Source organism: Adelges cooleyi, unplaced genomic scaffold, assembly GCF_023614345.1.
Source record: "Adelges cooleyi isolate 19-005CV unplaced genomic scaffold, UGA_ACOO_1.1 ACOO_flye_CR_arks_rails_tigmint_CR_PRNA_9, whole genome shotgun sequence".
Taxonomy (NCBI): Eukaryota; Metazoa; Arthropoda; class Insecta; order Hemiptera; family Adelgidae; genus Adelges; species Adelges cooleyi.
In genome coordinates, this window is record NW_026096579.1 from 3,055,103 (window position 1) to 3,076,276 (window position 21,174).

At 30.3% G+C, this 21,174-nt stretch overlaps 3 protein-coding genes across 4 annotated transcripts; 1 reads left to right on the forward strand and 2 right to left on the reverse strand.

Annotated features, from left to right (window-relative positions):
• Positions 1 to 5,211: 5,211 nt before the first annotated feature.
• Positions 5,212 to 9,294, forward strand: LOC126846501 (probable ATP-dependent RNA helicase DDX28). The gene is made up of 12 exons (XM_050585934.1): positions 5,212 to 5,487; positions 5,650 to 5,775; positions 6,084 to 6,230; positions 6,305 to 6,418; positions 7,061 to 7,261; positions 7,363 to 7,513; positions 7,627 to 7,733; positions 8,149 to 8,253; positions 8,316 to 8,473; positions 8,601 to 8,784; positions 8,851 to 9,003; positions 9,139 to 9,294. The coding sequence occupies exons 1-12, from the start codon at positions 5,347 to 5,349 to the stop codon at positions 9,247 to 9,249; spliced, it is 1,698 nt and encodes a 565-aa protein (XP_050441891.1). The 5' UTR covers positions 5,212 to 5,346; the 3' UTR covers positions 9,250 to 9,294.
• Positions 9,295 to 9,750: 456 nt separating this feature from the next.
• Positions 9,751 to 12,080, reverse strand: LOC126846782 (uncharacterized). Of its 2 annotated transcripts, none has more exons than XM_050586575.1 (2): positions 11,967 to 12,080; positions 9,751 to 11,294 (listed from the first exon to the last, which is right to left on the reverse strand). In XM_050586575.1, exon 2 carries the CDS (start codon positions 11,274 to 11,276, stop codon positions 9,909 to 9,911), a length of 1,368 nt encoding a protein of 455 aa, XP_050442532.1. In that variant the 5' UTR covers positions 11,277 to 11,294; positions 11,967 to 12,080; the 3' UTR covers positions 9,751 to 9,908. The 2 variants fall into 2 exon arrangements, with proteins under 2 accessions (XP_050442532.1, XP_050442533.1); XM_050586576.1 differs by lacking the exon at positions 11,967 to 12,080 and adding an exon at positions 11,605 to 11,697.
• Positions 12,081 to 12,765: 685 nt separating this feature from the next.
• Positions 12,766 to 19,745, reverse strand: LOC126846323 (RAC serine/threonine-protein kinase). Its single transcript, XM_050585635.1, has 9 exons — positions 18,716 to 19,745; positions 18,352 to 18,479; positions 18,051 to 18,285; positions 15,453 to 15,642; positions 15,150 to 15,347; positions 14,880 to 15,071; positions 14,553 to 14,819; positions 14,180 to 14,344; positions 12,766 to 13,858 (listed from the first exon to the last, which is right to left on the reverse strand). Exons 2-9 carry the CDS (start codon positions 18,440 to 18,442, stop codon positions 13,628 to 13,630), a joined length of 1,569 nt encoding a protein of 522 aa, XP_050441592.1. The 5' UTR covers positions 18,443 to 18,479; positions 18,716 to 19,745; the 3' UTR covers positions 12,766 to 13,627.
• Between the last annotated feature and the right edge of the window lie 1,429 nt (positions 19,746 to 21,174).

Genomic DNA, 21,174 nt, shown 5'->3' on the forward strand with positions numbered 1-21,174 from the left:
GCTGCGGCGGCAACCGGATTCGGAACGGTGCGGCGGCGGCGGCGGCTTGAGGGACGGCGAAATGGAATTTAGGGGGGAAAAGGTACGGCGTCGGTACTCGCACAGTACCTCACTGCCGCCTCGGCCCTCCTCTGCCACTACCACGCGCCACCGCAAGCATATTCCTGCCAGTAACTGATTAGGGGTTCGTAAACAGGCGCTAGGTTAGCCGGGCGTGACCACCGCAGCTGCTAATCGTGATCGTATCTCAGACGCCGACGGTACCAACTTCAAGACGTGTGGATCAACTTGCGGACCACTTGCGCGCGTAAACGTAGATCGTAGATCTTTAATTTTATATTTGTCACATGTCACAAAATCTATTTATATAAAAGGTGCGTCCACATAGTATGCTAACATGACAAACAGTGCACGCAAAACATCAAACACAAAAAGAACAATCGAATTATGTGTTTGTGGGATTGGCGGTACTTCAAACGAATGTTTATCGACTATTGGACGTGGTTTTTCGTGGTTTAATAATAAAAATTAGATTTAGATAACAATGGTCATTCTACAAAAGTTTGAAAAATTAAGAGCGTCATTCATTTCTAAGTCTTTCCAGTAATTCTGTTCCACTGAACGAACGCGGCTTCTAAAAATTTCGCTGACCCAAAATCGACGCTTATTTTTTTTTTTTACTTTTTTTTGCTTCCCCACTTATAATAATATAAGCGGCACGTGCCATCATCTAGTCATCATCGGTGTCACTCATCACTTCAATTTTTATTTTTTAAATAAAATACAAAACTACAACCGCATTGCACGAAAGAAAAATTAATCTGTACGTCTGTAGTTACACCACGTAATGTATTCTGCACATTCTACGTGGACGTACTTTTATTGAATGTGTAATCGTAACATGAACTAAGGGGACTTATTTAATAGAATATTGTTAGTCAAAAATAGATTAATAAATATATAAATTAAATACATCTTGCTAGATGTCAGATTATATAAACAAATAGTTGTATATTTTTTAATAACATGCCTGACAAGTTTAACATTAGACGAATTTCCTTTTTTTGTTTGTGTTATTTAATAATACTATAACATTTCAAAATACTTATCTTTTTTATTATTTCCCAGATCGCTATCAACTTTTAAAACTTAAACTGTAACGTATTTTTTTCCTTGCCCGTTGTCGATAACCAGTTTTGAATAGATTAACCTGTTACAGATTAATAGTAATAATAATTTATAAAAGTAATAATTATTATTATTAACTATTTATCTATTTATAAACCAGTAAGATTATGTTTCGAGACGTTAAAAGTGTTTGCAACTGTTTAAACTAAAATCCATCTACGAGTTAATGTATTGTTACGTTAATTCTCTAAGGGTTATTATAATTATTCATATATTTTTGACACAGTTAATTATTAATATTTTTAAATAATTGTCTTTTTTATTCAGGCTAAATAATAATTGTACCTACTGATCTTTGAATCAATTTGTACATTCCATATTTCAAGGGAAACTAAATTAAGGAAATTTCCTTAAGTTAATAATTTTGCTACCATTTGTTCTAAATGAAACATTCACATACATTGAATTAAATATATAATAATATATTTTTGTCAGTGGTATGAAAACTACTTTCATACTACCTTTGGTTCTATTTTTACTTTTTTTTTTTAATTTAATTTGTATTTATGCCATTAGTTACAATGTAGAACAATATAATAAATGTAGTATTTACAAAGTTTGTTTAAAATAATAATAATACTATTCAAATTTTAAAATGTTTTAAATATACTATATAGATTATAGATATAGACACAGACTTAAGCACAACACAATAGTTATGTTGATTAATTACTAACTCTTATTGTTTTAATTTTATAATATAAAATGTTTTATAGATATAATTATTATAAAAAGAATATATGTAAAAAAAGTAGAGGTGGGCCGATATTAGTGGTATCGGTTTTTTTGAAAACCGATACAAAAAAAAACAAAATAAATGCATTCACGAACTATTATGGGTGGGTATATTATACAAAAAGATTTGTTAATTGTTAAAAGTATCTATTTTATTTTTAAATTATATTTGTCTCAAAAAGATACTTATATTATATAAGTTTTGAACTTTCCTGTATGGTTAATTTGTTAAAAGGAATATTGATCGTTAAAATTAAAAACTAATATTGAAACTATTAAAGACGGACAAGATGTAATTATTAATTTGTATATTTATTATTTAATATTTAGGTTATTAGTACATTATCTATATTATTATAGTGTATTTTAAAATAAGACTATATAACATGTTAATGCTAGTATCATTCAGCTTAAAATAATAAACAATAATCAGTGGTAGGTAATATGTAATATCGGTTTTATCGAGAATAGGTTTGTGACATCGGTTTTATTTTAATATCGGCTCGTGGTTTTTGTAAAACATTTTGATTTTTTAGTGAATCGGTTTTATATGGGCAACATATATCGGAATATCGGGTATCGGTAAAAAGTGGTATCGGCCCATCCCTAAAAAAAGTACTTTTACAACATTTAGTAGATAGCATGTTCTTTAATAACTATAGGGCTCAACCTAAACTCTATGTATTTTTTCTAACAAAATAAAATTATGTAAAAAACATTTTGCATTTCTGTTACAATGGGCACTGAAGGGTTAAATAAATGATAATTCAGAATTTATATTTATGAATAAAAAATTAAATTTTTATTTTTTCTTAGTTTTTTTTAAAAAAACTATCTAATATTTTGATTTTTATAGATAATTATATAACAAATTTCACTATTTTCACCCGCGGTGAGCTAACTTTGATAAATAAAGGAGAGATTTTAGTAAAGCCGGGCTGAGACACTATGATTTATCCAGTCAACCGTTACACAACCTGAAGTGAATCTGGTGAATAACCTGAAGCTAATGACTTTAATTTACTAACAAAACAATTATTTAGTTTGCCAGACAAAGTTGAAACTTAATACTTCTGTACCTAATATTTATTAGGGTAATCTTTGGGGATAGTTAGAAAATTATCATTTAGTATACTGTATGTTATTGAATTTGTACGTAACGAATAAATTATAACTTTTTGACCGGTTTCACAATGAAAAAAGAAGTTTTACCATTGCCTATATCGGGATACGGAAATGCAACCAATTACCGAAAGACTTCATCAAAATCGGTGCAGCCGTCTCACCTCATGTTAGAACATACAGACAAAGCCTTTACTTAATGTTAGTAAAGATAGAAAGTTATATACCTACAAAAACATGGAAGGATTTGACATAAAAGTCTTGAGATTTTTCTCGACGAAGACCATATTGGTATTATTCAGTTTTATGTATTTCAAATCCTGTTTGTCTAGACTATCAAATATTTTTGTTTTTTTTATGAAGGTGCAGTAGGTACTAGATAGTTTTCAAACACATTTTGCTTGACGACATAACGATTATAAAAAACAAATTAATACCTCTATTAGTAATCACATTAATCAGTAATCACACTATTATAAATCACTAAACCGGTATACCGTATAAACTATATTACGTTTAATTTAAATCTCGTTTTAATGACAATAATGCGAGAAGAAATCATTGAAAATGTAATACTGATTTTAATTATTCTCTAGATTGACCACATCATTAAACAAGTGTAGTTGGTTTGATTTCTTATGATGTTATTATTTCCAATAGGAAATAGCTGATGTGTTCGGAAACGAAAAGGATTCTTACACATAAACTGTGTAGTGTGTATACAATTATCATTGAGCTTAGTCTATATACTTTATAGATAATATCTCTCAATGACAGTAGCGGTTAATGACTATTATTTAATTATGGGTGTGCTTAAGCACCCTTTTCAAATAATTATTTTCATACCTTTCATGTAAGGCTTTACCTTACGGCTTAAAACAAATTTGAAGCTAATTGTACTTCAAAAAACAATTTTATTTTTCTAGGGAGACATTTTTTAACTTCGGCTCTAAGGCCACCAAATATTCCGCAGTAAATTGTACATTATTATAGTGATTCTGTTATTGATATCAAGTGTTTCAGAGTTTTCTATTTTTTTATGGTTAGGTTTACTCCAAAAATTTTAAGGTTTTAATCTGATATAAGACATACTTATAATTTAGTCATATCAATTAGCAGTTTTTTCCTTTTGGAAATAGCTCTAATAAGTGGGCGCACTATTATCAGACCCTTTTCTTCGTTCACTTTTGACTATTAATAACTTTTTGAACAACTATTTTTATTTTATATAATGAGTAATGACATACATATTAGCTACAAATGGTATATGGTCAGCCACTGAGAAACCCATACAGTATTATTCTTTAAATAATTGTAAAACTGACAAAAAAAAAAAAGACCATGAAGGGCGGGGCAATGCCGGACGTCGCACCTTAAAATAATAACACCAAAATAGTACTTTTGTATTAAAACTACAATGGTAACTTAAAAATTGTTATCACCTGGGTACCTATAATCGAACGCTAAAGTTTTTTATTTACATATATCTGTGCTCGGTGTACTTCATGCTCGCTCTATGGCTACCACCGTCCACCACTTGTCATATCAATATCGCATAGTGTTATTACCAAGGTGGATTTAATAAATAAATCAATCTTGGTTATTACAAAATAGATAAAAGCAGAATGGGTCACTTTCAATGTAAGCATAAAAATGACAACCATTTTTTAAAGACCTCATTTGTATTATGTGTTACATCTATTAATATATACATGAGAAAACATAATAAGTATTGATATAACATTATACTGGAGTTAATCTCTTTTCTACGAGTGGTGTAGTCTTAAGAAGCTAAAGGCCGCAGCGTTTTCGTCTGATAACTGATAAGTATTTTTCTTGTGTTAATTTTCATCAGTGTTCGGGGCCTGGTTCTATCACAGAATAATCAGAAGCGACACTTTCAAGAATTACAGGTATTCCATTGGGATAAATAAACTAAACCTGTGAGAGAATCAGGGTAGGCAGTAGGAAGATAATTACCATTTTTCTCTTATTTCAGACGATACTGTTCATTTCCTAACCGGAAAATGTGTGAACCTTCGGCAGCAATGAACAGTTTACAATAATGGTTCATTTTTGGCTAGTGGCTACACTGATGTTCTTAACAATTTTACCCATTTCGAGTTCCCAATTCCCATTGATGGTTGTTTCGTAGTGTTATCATAGATTTTTATCACATTATAGTTTCCGGCAATTTAAGTTTTAGTCACTTTACAGTAATATTATACTGAGTTAGTTTTTTATTAGTAAAGTAATAATTTCCTAACTAGTAAATTTCCAAAGAATATAAGCCGTTAGCTAATGGCACTACAATTTCGCACAACTAGATTCGGATTGCTTCGGGTTTGTTTAGGATTACATAGGTACCAACAACTTGTTCAAAGCCATGCTCCATTAAAATCAACCAAAAATAATGTTTCATTTAACATATTATATCAAAATGTAAGCAATAAGCATCATTAGATTTAAGTTTTGATAATAAGTAATTATATTTAGTGTCAAAAAATAATATAAAAAGCGACAAACTAATGTCTTACTAACCTTACAAATAAAATGTAATATTTATATTTCTTCGAAATATATTATTAATTTTTATGTTTCTAGGTTAGACACTTTGATACTAATAATGAAAAAATAATTGAACTAAATTATTCTGATGTTGAGCCAATTCAAATTCCAGTTGAAGATGAACTACTTGATTTTAGCAATGAAATAAAACTTGCAAATACAGTTAAGTATTTAATAAACATTGGCGTCATTTGGAGCGAAGGGGGACATGCTGAGTTTTTGAACCCTCGCTGTAAAACTATGACCCTGTTTGTCCGAATATAGACAGGTTGTTCAGATGGTTAAGAACGTTTTTTGTAAATATTTTTATTTACCATGCATGTCCATAAAGACCAAACAACATTTTTGCCTAGGTTCCTCTTTTAAAAACTGAAATGACGTTCTGCTAACAAATTTATTTGTACTAGTTTTACAAACTCATAATAAGTACCTAATCACAATAATAACAGAATAATTAATACTATTTTTAGGAAGCTGTAATAAAATGCAAACGCAAAAAATTGAATCATGAAAGGAATCAAAAGTATGAAAAATTTACAGAAGTACCATTGGCGTCCAAAGGTTGGAAGGATAAAAAGTCTAAAGATGACTTTTTTACAATTCATATTTATAACAATGTAAATTGTTTTTTTATGAACACATAATGTTAATTATATATTTTATTAATATAAAATATTGTTCCTACTTACAGGATTACTCTCCTCAAAGCAGAAAATCACAATATGATTTTGTAGAAACTGGTCTTGTACCACCAATTATTAACATCTTACAACAGCATAAAATCACTGTTCCGTCACAAATACAAGTAAGAAAGAAGTCTTCAAAGATATTAAGATAAAGTTGATCCTAGTTTTCAAATAATGTCTCACTTTTATCTATCCAATAATATCTCCTAAACCGTTGCACTGATTTATTCATGTACTTAAATACTTACATTCTTAATACATGTATTAATTCACTTTTACGCGATGAGTACGCACCCACCCTAAAAAAAAAAACTAAACTTAAAAAATTCACAGGAAAATAATTTGATGCATCAAAAAATTTCCACATTTAAGAATTTATAATATTCTTCTCTATTTTTCCATGAAAATTTGGTTAAATTGGTACTATCACAGCCTCTATAATATTCATTTGCGTGATTTCCTTCAGTATAACAAATCATTTTAGCTCTTTTATCATTCTCAGTTATAATAATTCTTACGTTCCTGTGACTTTTCCAAACCCAACATGCTCTGTCCTCACTATTTCCTAAACCTGATTACGCTGGCTTTTTTTTTACGAATAAAACGTTTTAATGTTTTCCTCCGTAGTAAAGTATATAAAGTTATTACAATACACATGTTTTATTTATCACGTACCAGAGAATAACAAAGGCAAAACATTTTACCTCGACTCACTTTTAATGAATAACATATATTTAATTTCTTCTATTTGTTGCTTTTAGGCTCTTGGAATACCCGAAGTATTGAAAGGCAAGAATACTTTGCTGGCCGCCGAAACTGGTTGTGGTAAAACGTTTGCTTACTTGGCTCCAGTAATTCAATCTATACTCATGTATAAAGAGAAAAAATGTATAAAAAATCAATTTAACAGTCCACTTGCTTTAATCATTGTACCCAGTAGAGAGTTAGCTGGGCAAATTGGAGTATGTTATTGTTTTGAATAAAATAATATTACTATTACTTATATTATAGGTATTGACTAAAACTGTTTAATTATAATAACTGGTCTTTTTAATTTTATAAGGAGTTTGCTAGTTGGTTTAGCGAAGAATTACCATTGAAAATAAAAGTAATAACGGGAGGACATACAAAAAGACAAATAGTCAATCCAACTTTTGAGGAGAATGATATTGTAGTTGCTACATTAGGCGCTCTTAGCAAATTAACAACTACCGGTATGTAGTTTTAATTTGTTGTTATAATATGTTGCACACATTAGTTAATTTAACAGTAAAATATTTTTTGTATTTATATTTTGTTTTAATTTTAAAATGTCTATCAATTTTAGGTATATATTCAATGCGTTGTGTTCGTCATATTGTACTGGATGAAGCAGACACTCTTTTGGATGATAGTTTTAATGAATTGCTGACACATTTTTTAGGAAGATTCCATGTAAGATATTAATTGATTAAAACAATTCATTTGTATACATTTTTGAAGAAAACTATTTATATATAACATCTAATATCGGCTGCCACAGCGGAGAAGGTCATAACTTGATTTTTACAACTTTTTAGGAGAGCAAAATCAAAATTTAAATTTTGATTCCTTATTCTAGTTTTTTAAGTATTCTTATACAAGTTTCCTGTACACCCAGACCGGTTTTGGGAATTATTTTTTTTTCGTCGAAGACGGAGAAAAGAAAAAAATTTGTTTTTGTTATCTACTCCAAATTTATAATTATCAAGTTACGACCTTCCTTTGCTGCAACAGTCAATATATAATATGTTCATATAATAGGTTTTATTTTTATTTTAGTCACATGCAAACAGTTTTAAAGCTATTTTATAACTAATATATGTTTTAGTTTAAAGGTAAAGGAGCTGATCGCCATAGTGATTTAACTCAGTTGATATTGGTCAGCGCCACAATGCCAACTAGTTTGGCTAATATTCTAAGCGGGATAATGGATGTAATTTTTATATTTAAAAATTGAAGCACTTAACCAATTTTAATCAACAAAATGTATTTAAGGTGGATAATTTAAGTAAAGTTAAATCAGATCGGTTACATGCCATTCTACCTCATGTTCAACAAAAATTTATAAGAACAAATAGAGGTGAAAAACCATCCAATTTGTTGTTGCTTGCAAAAAAGTTAAATAAAAGCAAAACTCCAACAATTGTATTTTGGTAATTAGACTGTTTTTAATTAAGATAAAAAGTGCAAGTATTAGTTACTCAAACATTACTATACTCTATTTCTTTTTTAAAGGTTGTGTATATATACTTAATTCATAATTATATTTAAATATTTTAGCTCTACATCGAGTACTTGTGATTGGGCGACAATGTTTTTGAATGAAAACGGCATCAATGCAATCAATTTACATGGTGATATGATGTACAACATAAGAATGGGCAAATTCAAACAATATCAAGACGGGAATGTAAATTTTTTAGTTTGTACAGATATTGGATCCCGGGGTCTAAATACAATTAGAGTAATTATAAATTAATCATTTAAAGTTTGTCAATAACTTAACAATTAAATACTTTTTTTTTTGCAGACTAAACATATAATTAATTATGACTTTCCACTGTATGCTGCCGACTATATTCATCGATGTGGTCGTACTGGACGGCTCAATACAGGACTTGATGGTAAAGTAACAAATTTTATAAGTGCAGAAAACGAAATTGATTTGGTCCAGAAAATAGAAGTAATTATCTTAATCTATTTTGATTATTCATTACACTATAAATAATATCAAATAAATGCTTTGTTTTTATTTAAACACAAACATTATCCATTAATTACGAGCGGAGAATTTAAAAAATGTGTTATTTATTTACAGCTATCTGCACGTATAATGAAGTCTATACCAAATGTAAATGCTAATATTACAAAAATAAGAAGATTCCACATATTAAATAAATTAGAAGACGCTGCAAAATGTATTAAATAATTGTAATTATAGTTTAATAAACATTTTTGTATCTATTGTTGATAATTATACAAGTGATAATTATTTTAAAATTAAATATAGTGTTTTACTTGTTGGGCCAACGATTAGTGAGCGATTGCTTGTACCTTTTATACATACTAATGTATAATAAGCTATTGCTCACTTTTTGTTGGCTCTACTACAGTTAACAATTGTTATAATCCTATGCACAGTTAAAGGTTTTAACATAAAAATACTTATATTTATGTCTTTTATTCTTGCTGTTAAAAAAAACAAAAATCTAACTTCTTATAATTTTATTGATGATTTATTATGGTGTGCTTAAATTATCTTTATTTATAAAAAAAAAAATTTGAGTTTATTGTTTTGTACAATGACTTGGTCTATGTAAATACCTAAAGCCTGGCCGATTTGATTGGGTAAATAACAATTAAAAACAACAATTTAATAAAACAGAAACAAATATTAATATTATAAATTGGGAAAATCTATAATAAAAAATTTACTATTTACATATATGAATGTTGAGCTTGAATTAACTAATTCAATGGCAAAACAATAATTTGTATACTCCACGATGTAAATGGATATAAATGTAAAACAATGATGATTATTTATATTTTTCATTTCATTAACAGTTAAAAATTAACAATTCTCATTTAACGGTTCCATGCCGTACTTTGAGTATAAATTACTACCGGACTACCTCCAGTGTACTTTTGTATGAACTTGGCGTTGTAAGTATCGTGCGACGCAAAGGCGATTTCCGTTTTCATTAATTGATATTGATCCCGAAAGAAATCGAGCATTTCAGTGGCCACGTGCTGGCGTCTGTACTTGACGTGAACCCAAATTTTGGACACGCCATATTCGACTGAACGCTCGGATTCGCTTAGCCGGCCGTCAGCGGCCAAATGTCTTCCGGCCTGTGCTGGCTCCACTTCCAGGTAACCGATAGCTTTGGTACCGGATGGCATCAGCACGGCGACAAACACCTGCCGCTGGAACCATCGGACACCCGATTCCGATATGCCTAGTTCTGTGCACGCGTACCGCCGCACACCGACCAGGTACTCGTTGTAATACAGTTCTTCGCCGAATTTCAGCACGTTGTATGCAAACCTATCGTTCACTGGCTTCACTGCGTCCGGCAGCAACCATTTGGGCACATTGAGCTCACCGGCTCCGGCGTCCAACTCTTCGTGCATATATCGGCTCCACGAGACCGGCACCCGGGCTTCTGGTATTCCGCAGGGACATAGTTTTTTCCATCTAGGTTTGATGCCGGCCAAAAAAGGAGGTACCCACGCCCCGTTTTCCAATTCAACAAGCCCAAAGTTTTCGTCGTTGCCAAAGTCACTACTCAGCGGCGAGTCGTCACGTCCACGTACTTCCGTTTCATCAGCGTCGTATTCGCTTCCTATTTTTTCGCCTCTTTGTTCGATTGGCGGAGATGGCGTTCTTATATGAAATATCACGTCGTGCAATATTGGCTGGTGGACGGGCGAGGCCATCATCGCTGGGCGGCTACAGTTGGCGTCGAATGTTTTCCATTTTTTAGGACTCTTGGGCGGCGCCGATTCTTGGCGTAGTGCGGGCCACGAGTGTTGTTGATGGTCAACGATACTGGAATGCTGCTGAAGTTCGGACCGCGCCATTAGATTAAATCTATCGTTATCGTCCGTCGCGTTCACTAGTTGCATCTCTGTCCGATCCAAGATCAGTTCTTCTAACGTCCAAATTTTATGCGTACAGACTGCACGGTTGCGATTGACGTGCCTCTGAAGCGCCTGACGCATGTCGTCTTCCAAAAGTTCCAAACGGCCGTTGATCTGACGCAAGTAACGTTCTTTCGCGTCGCGGTCGCCTCCACCTCGGAGAATATTGCGCAGTTCAGCTTTAGTGTCCTCCAAAAACAAACGGATGTTCCGTCGAAACAGTTTGAAGTTTTCCACGTGTTGCTGAAAAATGGCGTCGCTGTCGTCTTCCTCTGACAAAGATGAGACATCCGAAGTACGTTCAACCATTTTCAAAGACTTCCTATTCTAAATAAGTTATCTTATTACTTTAAAAATAAAATGTCATTACCGAAAAATGTAAAAAACAAGGGTGTTGTGTGACAGAAATGTGTCATTCAAAGTAAAACGAACTTCAACGAGACCAGAAATAATGCACGAAGCTGAAAAAGTTTAATAGTGCATCAAAACAATTTCAATGTTTTTTTTTTTGGTAAATTTATATATTTCATTATATTGTGATAATTATATTTTGCACGCCACTGCTTTTTTGTGTAATTTGTAAGTAACTAAAAGTATAATAAAAAAATGAAACACCTGTATTACATAATATAGTTACCTGTGGGCTGGGTAGATAAGTTTTAGGTGTAATTTAGTGAACACACAAATTTGAAGTTTTTCAAAATATTCTCTCGATTTGCTACTATTACACAAAACACTCAATTTTTACTGTCATCGAATGAAAAACTTATATTTGTAACTTGGTAGCTGTTTAAAATAATGTGTACCCTACAAGTTTAAATAAGTGTAATGCGTTTTCTAAACAAGATTTTATTCGTATATCGTATGTAGTACGATACACCTAGGTATAAATGACAATAATAGAAATAATAATGACAATATGATCAAAAGGTTTGTATGATGAATAGGTCAGAATAATCTATTTTAATCATGATAAAATTACTTAAAGATAGTACCTACCTGTTTTTATTTCTATATATTGAATTTAAAGAGTTAAAAATATAAGATTCGATTGTTATTTTATTTAATAAACAATTACTATATTTATTCAACTACTATGCAATTCGTTTAGAATATACCAACACAATATGATGATGTATTTGGTTGTGAAACGATTTCACTGTGACAAAAACTTACCACAGGTAGATACACTAAACAAAGTCCAAAACTTTTTACATAGTATGGTTTAGGTAATATTGATATCAGATAAATTTCTATTTATAAACCAACCAATAGTATAATAAATAATAATGTCTCGATATGGGTGTTTAACATGGTGAGAGATTAGAGAAGCATATAGGTTTTAATCGAAATATTAATTTCGCTGCAAGTTGTATATGTAATAAAATAGGCTAAAAAATGGCAATTGTCAACTAGGACAATGTAGGAACTCTTACAGGAGTTTTACCTGTAAATAAACTTCAATGACATAACATACCGGAAAAAAATATTTTAAAATTGTTATTATAATTATACACTACACCTGTTAATTAAGTTGCAGAGCATCATATTTTTAAGGCGTACATACATAAAAATACATTATGAAATAGATCTATATGAAATATGCTAATGCTAGTTTTATTTTCCCAAAGAAGTTAATTTATTTCCATTGATAGGTTACAAACATTAAGAAAACCCTAGTTTCACGTAACCATTCATTCTTGACCTGAAGTATCAAATTTTTAGTATCAAGACAAATTAGTCTGGAATACAAATTTTATTATTTACCATAAAAAAAAAAAAAAAAAAAAAAACGAACTTTGTGCAATTTATAAATTTGTTCTCTTAATATTACACAAATACATACAAATACAATATAATACAATTTAATGAGTGACAATAATTTCAATTTGAAGTAGGACGTTTGTATGGTGGCTTCGTTAAATAATGATAATCAATAATTAGTCACACAATGCATCATGGCTACATTACAAAATATAATTCAAAACGTATATAGTTAAAAAACTTGTACTCAAAGCTCTTTTTTTTATAATATATTTAGAATACAATTACCATATGAATACAAAATTCCTATCAAACATTTTCCCAATCACACTCCCATTACAGCCCAATATATAACAATCTCTATAACTTGCTATGATGTAAAGTTAAGGGTAAACAGTTAATGTAAATAATATCTTATCAAAAATCTCTAAAACAAGTAGAAGTAAAATAAATTATTTTAGATTAACATATACATTATTCAAGGATAAAAATATATCCTGTACATAAGGGAGGCCTGTAAAAGTATTTAGAACAATTTTTCAACAATATGTACACAAAAATAACACTTTCAACAATAAAGATAAAAAAAGAGAAACAGCAATAATTATAAATGACTACATACAGAAAAATGTTTTTTTGAAAAATTAATAAATACTGAACGATCATACACGTGTGACTCTGTGTTTTAAGTTTCAATAAGTATTTGACCAACGTTCAAAAAAATTCACTAGTTCAAAACATTGTATAATTATTATAATTTATTTACAAAAAAAAAATAGCCTATTGTCAAAAAAAAAGATTTTGTCAAATTATTATTTGTTGTAAATTAATTAATAAATTGTTAAGCAATTATGGAATCACTTACATTTTTTAATGTTTTTTTTTTTTTTTTTTGTTCACGTATGACTGAAACACGAACTGGCACTAATTGATATAGACCCGGCTAAATCTTGATAACTAAATTGTGGGAAATATGGTTGCAATTGTTCCATTTCTTCTGCAATACTATTAAGATGATGTGACGATAGGTCAGGCGGTGTAAGCTCAACTGACTCTCCCGTAAATTCAGAGTCAAAGTACCTTGTGTCCGTATCTGATGATACTTGAGGTTGGAATGGTGGGGGAATCTATAATCATTCATATGTATTAACTGTTTGTAGAATTATAGCATAGGATTGAAAAAAGCTACTGGAAATACAAAGGAACATAACAAAAATAATTTTGTTGTTTTCCATGTAAATTTGGTAATATTTTCTTCAATACCAGTATAATAAGTTGATGAAATCTAAATGGGCGCAACAAAATAATTTTTGTGTAGTTCTTTTGCAGTTTTAATTAAATTTAGCAATTGTCATATTTATTTGTTATTTACAATTAATAGACAACCAATAAAATGGCAATTTTATTTTAAAGAAATTACACTACAAATAAATAATAAGAATACAAACCTTTTTCTGTTCCAGATCCAGCCAGTTAATACTACTAAAGAATACATGAGTCATGATTTCTTGTGCATCGTCAGGACCACCACCTAATCGTTTTTTAGGATCTTTGATCAAAAGACCAGTTAATAGACTTTTAGCAGCGGCAGAAAGACCTCTTGGAAATCGAACCTAAAACATTAATATTATTTTTATTACAATTTAATATTTAATACTAAATAAGAATTAAAATTATAATTAATAAAAACAATAATAAGGTCAGTTTCACATCCAACGTGTAATATGATAAGTATGTGCGTTATTTGTCATGTGTATGAATTTTTTTTATTACTACTTTCTCGGATGTGAAAATGACCTAATAAATAGTTAATTGTCTTACAGATTCCATCAAAATTAGGGCAAATAGTTTGTCATGATCTTTGTTGTAAAATGGTAATCGACCACACATCATTTCGTACATGACTACTCCGATACCCCACCAATCAACAGCTCTTCCGTAATCTAAATCTTCTAGCACTTCAGGAGCCAAATATTCGGGTGTACCACAGAATGTTTTTGTTGTAGACCCATAAGTGATGTCTTCTTTACACAACCCAAAATCAGCTATTTTTATATGACCATCTTTATCTAATAGTAAATTTTCGAGCTAAAACAACATAACCATTAGTACATTTTTTTTTTAAATAGTAACAATTATTTGTATTACTTTTAAATCCCTGTAGATAATTCCTTGAGAATGTAAATATCCAAGGGCAGATATAATTTCAGCGCCATAAAAACGAGTTCTATCTTCAGTAAACACACGTTCCCTCGACAAATGGAAGAACAATTCTCCTCCGTTTACATATTCCATAACAAAACATAACCGATCCGCCGTTTGAAAGGAATATTTTAATGACTAAAAATAAGTTATTTTTATGTTTTATAGATGTATCACACTATTATAATAATAATAATAATAAAAATAATAAATTACAATTAAAAAAGGATGACTAGTGGTGCGGAGAACCCTGTTTTCAGTTAGTGTGTGAGCAACTTCGTCTTTTTGAATTATTACTTCTTTTTTGAGTATTTTAATGGCATATAAATGACCAGTGGCCTTTTCACGGCACAAAATCACTTTACCAAACGTGCCTTTTCCAAGCACTTTAAGAAACTCAAAATTCTCAAGCGTCTATAAATATAATACATCAGTAAATAAAACTTATATTACACAATGTTTTAATTATTTATCAACTAAATAAATAAATAAATATACATATATAAAATAAGTACTTACAACTTTTCGTTTACCAGTAGATTTACTGGAAGATGTTCCTTGAACGGAAAATTTGGCACTGAAATCATCTGAACTAGGTCCAGACATTGTGCTTGACATACTTGTTGAATGCGAGACACCTTCCATTTCTACTTCATCAACATCAGACAAACGTTCAGACACACCTTTAATAGCAGTCATCCATTCTTCTCTGATGAACAAAAATAATAAATAATTAAATATTTGAGTGATAATATGGCATGTACATATTATTTCTATATATCATGTACAGGCTGTACAACGGATGTAAAACACTCTTTTTCTAAGACAAAATTAATATTTTGAAAATTATTTTTTTCCTATACTTGCAGGTACATATTTTCATCTCTTATACTTTAAACAAGTAACGACATTTTTCAAATGGGAACACAAGTTTTTTCTATATGCAGACAAAGATTATTCAAAAATGAAAGCATTTGAATTTTAAATTTTCATCAAACTATTTGTTTGCCATGACTTTCTAAAATTTAGTAGCCATAAAATTCATTTTTATGTTCGCGTTGTTCGATAGGCGAGAACACAATGAAATGTTTTGAGATAATGATAAGATACATAGCATATTGTTCTTATCCAAGTTCTAACTAATCAAACACTGCCACAGATGATAGTGTTATCGAAGAGTGTCTTACTATTAGTTATTGGGGATGCACTGTTGTAAAAACCAACAAATACTGATCATAAATTCAAATCTTTACTAAGTAATAGCAAACAAACAGGTCGATGAAAAATTAAAATACTTAATTTTTTTTTATAAAATTTGTCTACATACTTATGAAATTAAAACCAAATGTTCCCAATTAAAAAAACAAAGGCCATACTTCTTTTACTTATAAGAGATGAACGTATAACATTTTCAAGTATTGGCGGACCAAAACTCGTTAGTCGCTGCCTAAGTTATCTGTATGCACAGTAGGCGGTGCGCCGAACTATGACGATGTTAAAGGGTGGAAACTGGTCGCTGCCGACTCGCTAAGATGTCTAGATCATCTAAAGTGCGAGTAGTATAGGAACATTTTTTTTCTTCAGAATATTCATTTTTCATGGATCACTCTGTATACCTAGACATAATTTCTTTTTTAAAGAGGATTTTACTTAACATTTTTTGTACTTGGGCAAAATATACAGTTTTCTTTGTATAATTTTTGTTTTTATAAGTTTTTACCATCAACGATTCTTTTTTTCTGTTTTGTCGACCGAGTTCATTACTTAGTCAACTTAGTTTTTCGTAACCTAGTCGGTTATAACTTATTTTTTTTTGGTTTTCAAACACAAAAGTGTTGAAAAAGAGCATGGTTATTTTGCTACAATTCTAAGGTTGCCACCGAACACTGATATGAATAATGACCATTACGCCACACATCAAGAGACTCCCTAACATTTGTTTATTTAAGTTAAGTGTACAGAAAGTAATAAGACAATATCTAGATTACTAATTGACCCAATTTCAAATTAAGATATTTTTTTAAACAGGCAGTTTTAGTTAATATTATCAGAGATTGCTGATTGAGGTATGGATTGTTTAGTTTTCCAATTTATTCATTATTGAGCACAATTACACAGCTGTTTCAAAATTTTACTTTTAATTTTTATACTTTATTATACATTTAAAAAAAAAAACTAAAAATTATAAACGGATTTAGGTACCAGTTTGAAGACTTTTTTTTATCAGATTTACCTACTTTGGTTGGTTTTTCCGAGACTTCGCTATAAATTATGCCACTGATAGGAAAAATTATATAATTCACTTATGAAAATATTATGTAATAATTAACCTAAAAAGCCAATCTTGTTTAAAATATAATTAAAAAACAAAATAATTTTTTAGCTCTTAGATAAAATAAAGAAATTGAAAAACCTTTATACTTTAGTTTTGCAATATCAAAGTCGTTTAGATAAAACACATTTGATATTTACAAATAGTGTGACCTCTAATTTTGTTTTTAATTATATTGGATAACAAATCATGTACTTTGATACTATTTTAATTTAATGGTCTATAGACATATGATCTTTAAATTAGCCTGAAACTCCACGTTGTGACAAAACTAATGTTGTTAGATAAAACCATCTATACAATTTTCTAGAAAATTCAAGAAATCTTAAGAGAACAATTATACATTTTAAGTACAAAACATATTGTTTACTTTTTAATTATAAAAATATAATAGTAGTGTATTATAAAATAATAAATTAGGTATGTTTAATTTAAAAGGAAGCAACATTGGTAGGTACATAAGCTTTCATATTTATTTTGTGGATACAAACTAATAACCACAGACTACGGAGTATAATAAATAATAATGTTGTTAAAACTATATTTATTGTATAGAATTAGTTAAATAAATGGGCAACAATAAAAATGATTTATATATTTTAAATATGTATTTAAAAAAGGTTAGGTTCCAACTATTAATCCGAGATAATAATTGGAAAATTTAATTTTGACACTACAAAGTCTTAATGTAGATTATTGATTAATTTTATCAAGTTTCAACAGGTCAAAAATGTACATTCTGAGCATTGATAAAAAAATGTTTACTAGCAATTCTTAGAACTAACCTTTCTTTTTCGGATGATACATGGAACGTTCGTTCAATAACAGTTGTCCATTGAAGCCCTCGTATAGTAAACGTGTAAGGTTTGGGACGATCTACACTCATGATTTGACATCTCTTGACCGTAAAATTGTTAAGAGGTTCGGTCATGGGACTTTCGGGCTTATTTCTGTAGCCCATTAACGAACCATCAGCAAACAGTATAAAATATCTGGACCTCCAATTTTTTATGTGTTCACCTGAGAATACAAGACAATGTACTATATTTTATTTATATTTATGTATGTTGCAGTAGACAAACTTACCTCGCTTAAACAACCATCCTTCTTTTACTATGGACGATTGACTTGATGACAACGGCAGAGGATTACAAAGAGACTGCAACACGTCTGCCATAGTTTGTGATAACACCCAGTATTTTCTTTTAAATCATCTACATTGTTAAAACAAAATTAAAATCAAGAGCAAATAATGAAATACACTTTTGTTTTGAACATTTATTTGCTCGCGAAAGTTAATTACAGTCCATGGATGCTTACTGATTATCATAAACCTATATTTCTTTATATTTAAGACAGGACGTAGACGGCGTGCGGTGATGTATGATATGTGGTCTATTTAAATAAAAATAGACCAACAATATTATTACTAGATAATGTAAAAGTTTACCTAGTCGACGAACGACGTGAAAGTATCGAATTCATGTTTACAGCGTGTGTTGTTTTCCAGTCCCGGTCGGGGTGTTGTACTCTTGGCAATAACGAAAATTCAATTGGGTTAGGCAAACGTCGCGGCGAAAAACATGCGCCCCGGTCGGCCAGGCGAAACAATAATATAATAAAAATAATAATAAAAAACAACAATGATTAGGTGTGAACAATACTAAAAAATCCGTTGTCGTCCCAGTCGATTTTTCAATAATTTTTATATTATTATAATGTATGAAAACTATTATACATAATATGTATATACGTGTGTCGGTGTGTATCAGTAATTTTTTCTGGCTGTGCGAACGACGTATCTACTAATCTACCGCTGCTGCTGCGTAGTGGCCCCGAAGTCCGTACTCAGTGCACGCACACACATAAATCGTACACAGTAATGTGGCTGATGCAACGCACACACCGTTGGCCGATTCCCGAATTCACCGTCACCTTCGTTTACAGTTTAGTTATATACACACATAGACTGTGTTTTCGTCACGTTATTATTTGTTTTCTACAAACGTTTTCAAAGACCCGTAATTCCGCCTCTCATTAACCACACCACACACACACACACACTTATATTACACAGTACTCACACTGTACCTATAGTGCATTGACGCCACCACTGCCATTTTGTTTTTTTTTTTATTATTATTTTTATTATTAAGTATTAACACTAGGTTTGTTGTTGTTTTTTATCGCATTTAAGTAGAACGACCATACCATATACCGATACCATGACTGGATCAAACGGATGCAGTCGGCAGGTCTAAACAGTGTGCCCGGGTTACCGCGTTCGATGAATATTCGTCGACAGTGCAACCTTGGTGGTTCGTACAACTGTAGATTGAGTTTTTTAAGTGTTCCTCTCATTTGCCACACTGCCGAGGTAGAGTTGCCTCCATGCATAATAGGATTTTCCCTCAGCCATCGATAGTTAAGTAGTCGTCAATCACCACAGCTGCTCGATTATACCCGATGATAACATTACAAACTGATGAAGCTAATTAATTATTAAATTAATAAATATAACAGTTTTAACATTAATTAATTATAATTTAATCTATTAATTTTAGCTGAGAGGTATTAGTTTTACAATGATGTACTTAATTTTTTTCGTATCTGGACTTCACTATAGATAATAAAAAAATGTATAGGTATGCCTATACTGGCACTGTAGGAGGTCGTGGCAAGGTGGGGATTTATAAATCCACGTCCTTGGGTCGATACAATTTAATAAAAACAAATTGCCAAAATGTTTTGGATATTAAAAACGTTATCAAACCAAAGTTTACCATGATTAAAATGATTTATGGTAGATTAACTGATAAGTATTTGTAAAAAAAAATTTACAATTAAGTTATGCTTTTCTAGCAATATAAACGTTTCGTTACAGGAACAACATTTTAAATCGTTCCGAAAAACGGAATTTAACTTAAAAATGTTTTTAATTGGTTTTTTTACAAGTTCAAAATGAGATAAGCTTTCAGGCTATCATACCAACTGTCTAAAATTAACATTTGCTGTTGTTTTAACAAATAGGTAATATAAATTTCGGCTTGGTAACGTTTTCAATCCCTGTATTAATTACATTAGAGTTTTCGTAAATTAAAAAAGCAAACAACAGCTTAAAAATACGTGTAAGAATGATTAAATGTATACATTTTAAACAAAAAACAAAATTTTTAATGTACTTCACATCATTTATATGGTTACATGACTTGAATAAGAATATGAGTGGCCTATCCATATATTTATTATCAACAGTCTTAACTCGACTAACGATGACTTCTTAACCATTAACTTTTGAATATTTGTCTAAGTTTTTTACCGTCGGACCTGACCGATTTCTTCACGTAGCAATAAGTGGTGTTACACAATTTTTTATTAGAAAATTGATATTACGTGAAATTAATTACCATGTATATATTTTTTCTATTTTTCCATAGTCCTTTATTAGATAAAAAGTTAAAAAAGTTCACCTCTTCCAGTTCATAATAGAACTAAACACCCTAAAAATATACATATTTTCATTCAATGCGAATCTGTGGACACATAATTCTCCGTCGTCTCTCTCCTTTGCTCTAGTTTAGGCCCTATCGCTTCTCATCCACCAAGTCATCTGCAAACAAGATGGGCATCAATAGTTTAAGTTTATCAACTAAAAAGAGAAATAAGTATGAATTGAATGCCCTTAGTGAACGCCTATTTGAGACAATTTTTTATTTTGGGCTTATTTTTTCAAGAATACTTAACTGTCCTATTTTGAAGAAATAAATAAGAAATCTCGTGTATAATATTTTAATCGTACAGTAGTTTATTATATAAAAAAATATTGCATAAAAATAAAATATTAATTTTGTTTAATTAAAAATTTGCTGGTTTTGGCCATATTATTAACATTTTTCCTAAAATAAGTGA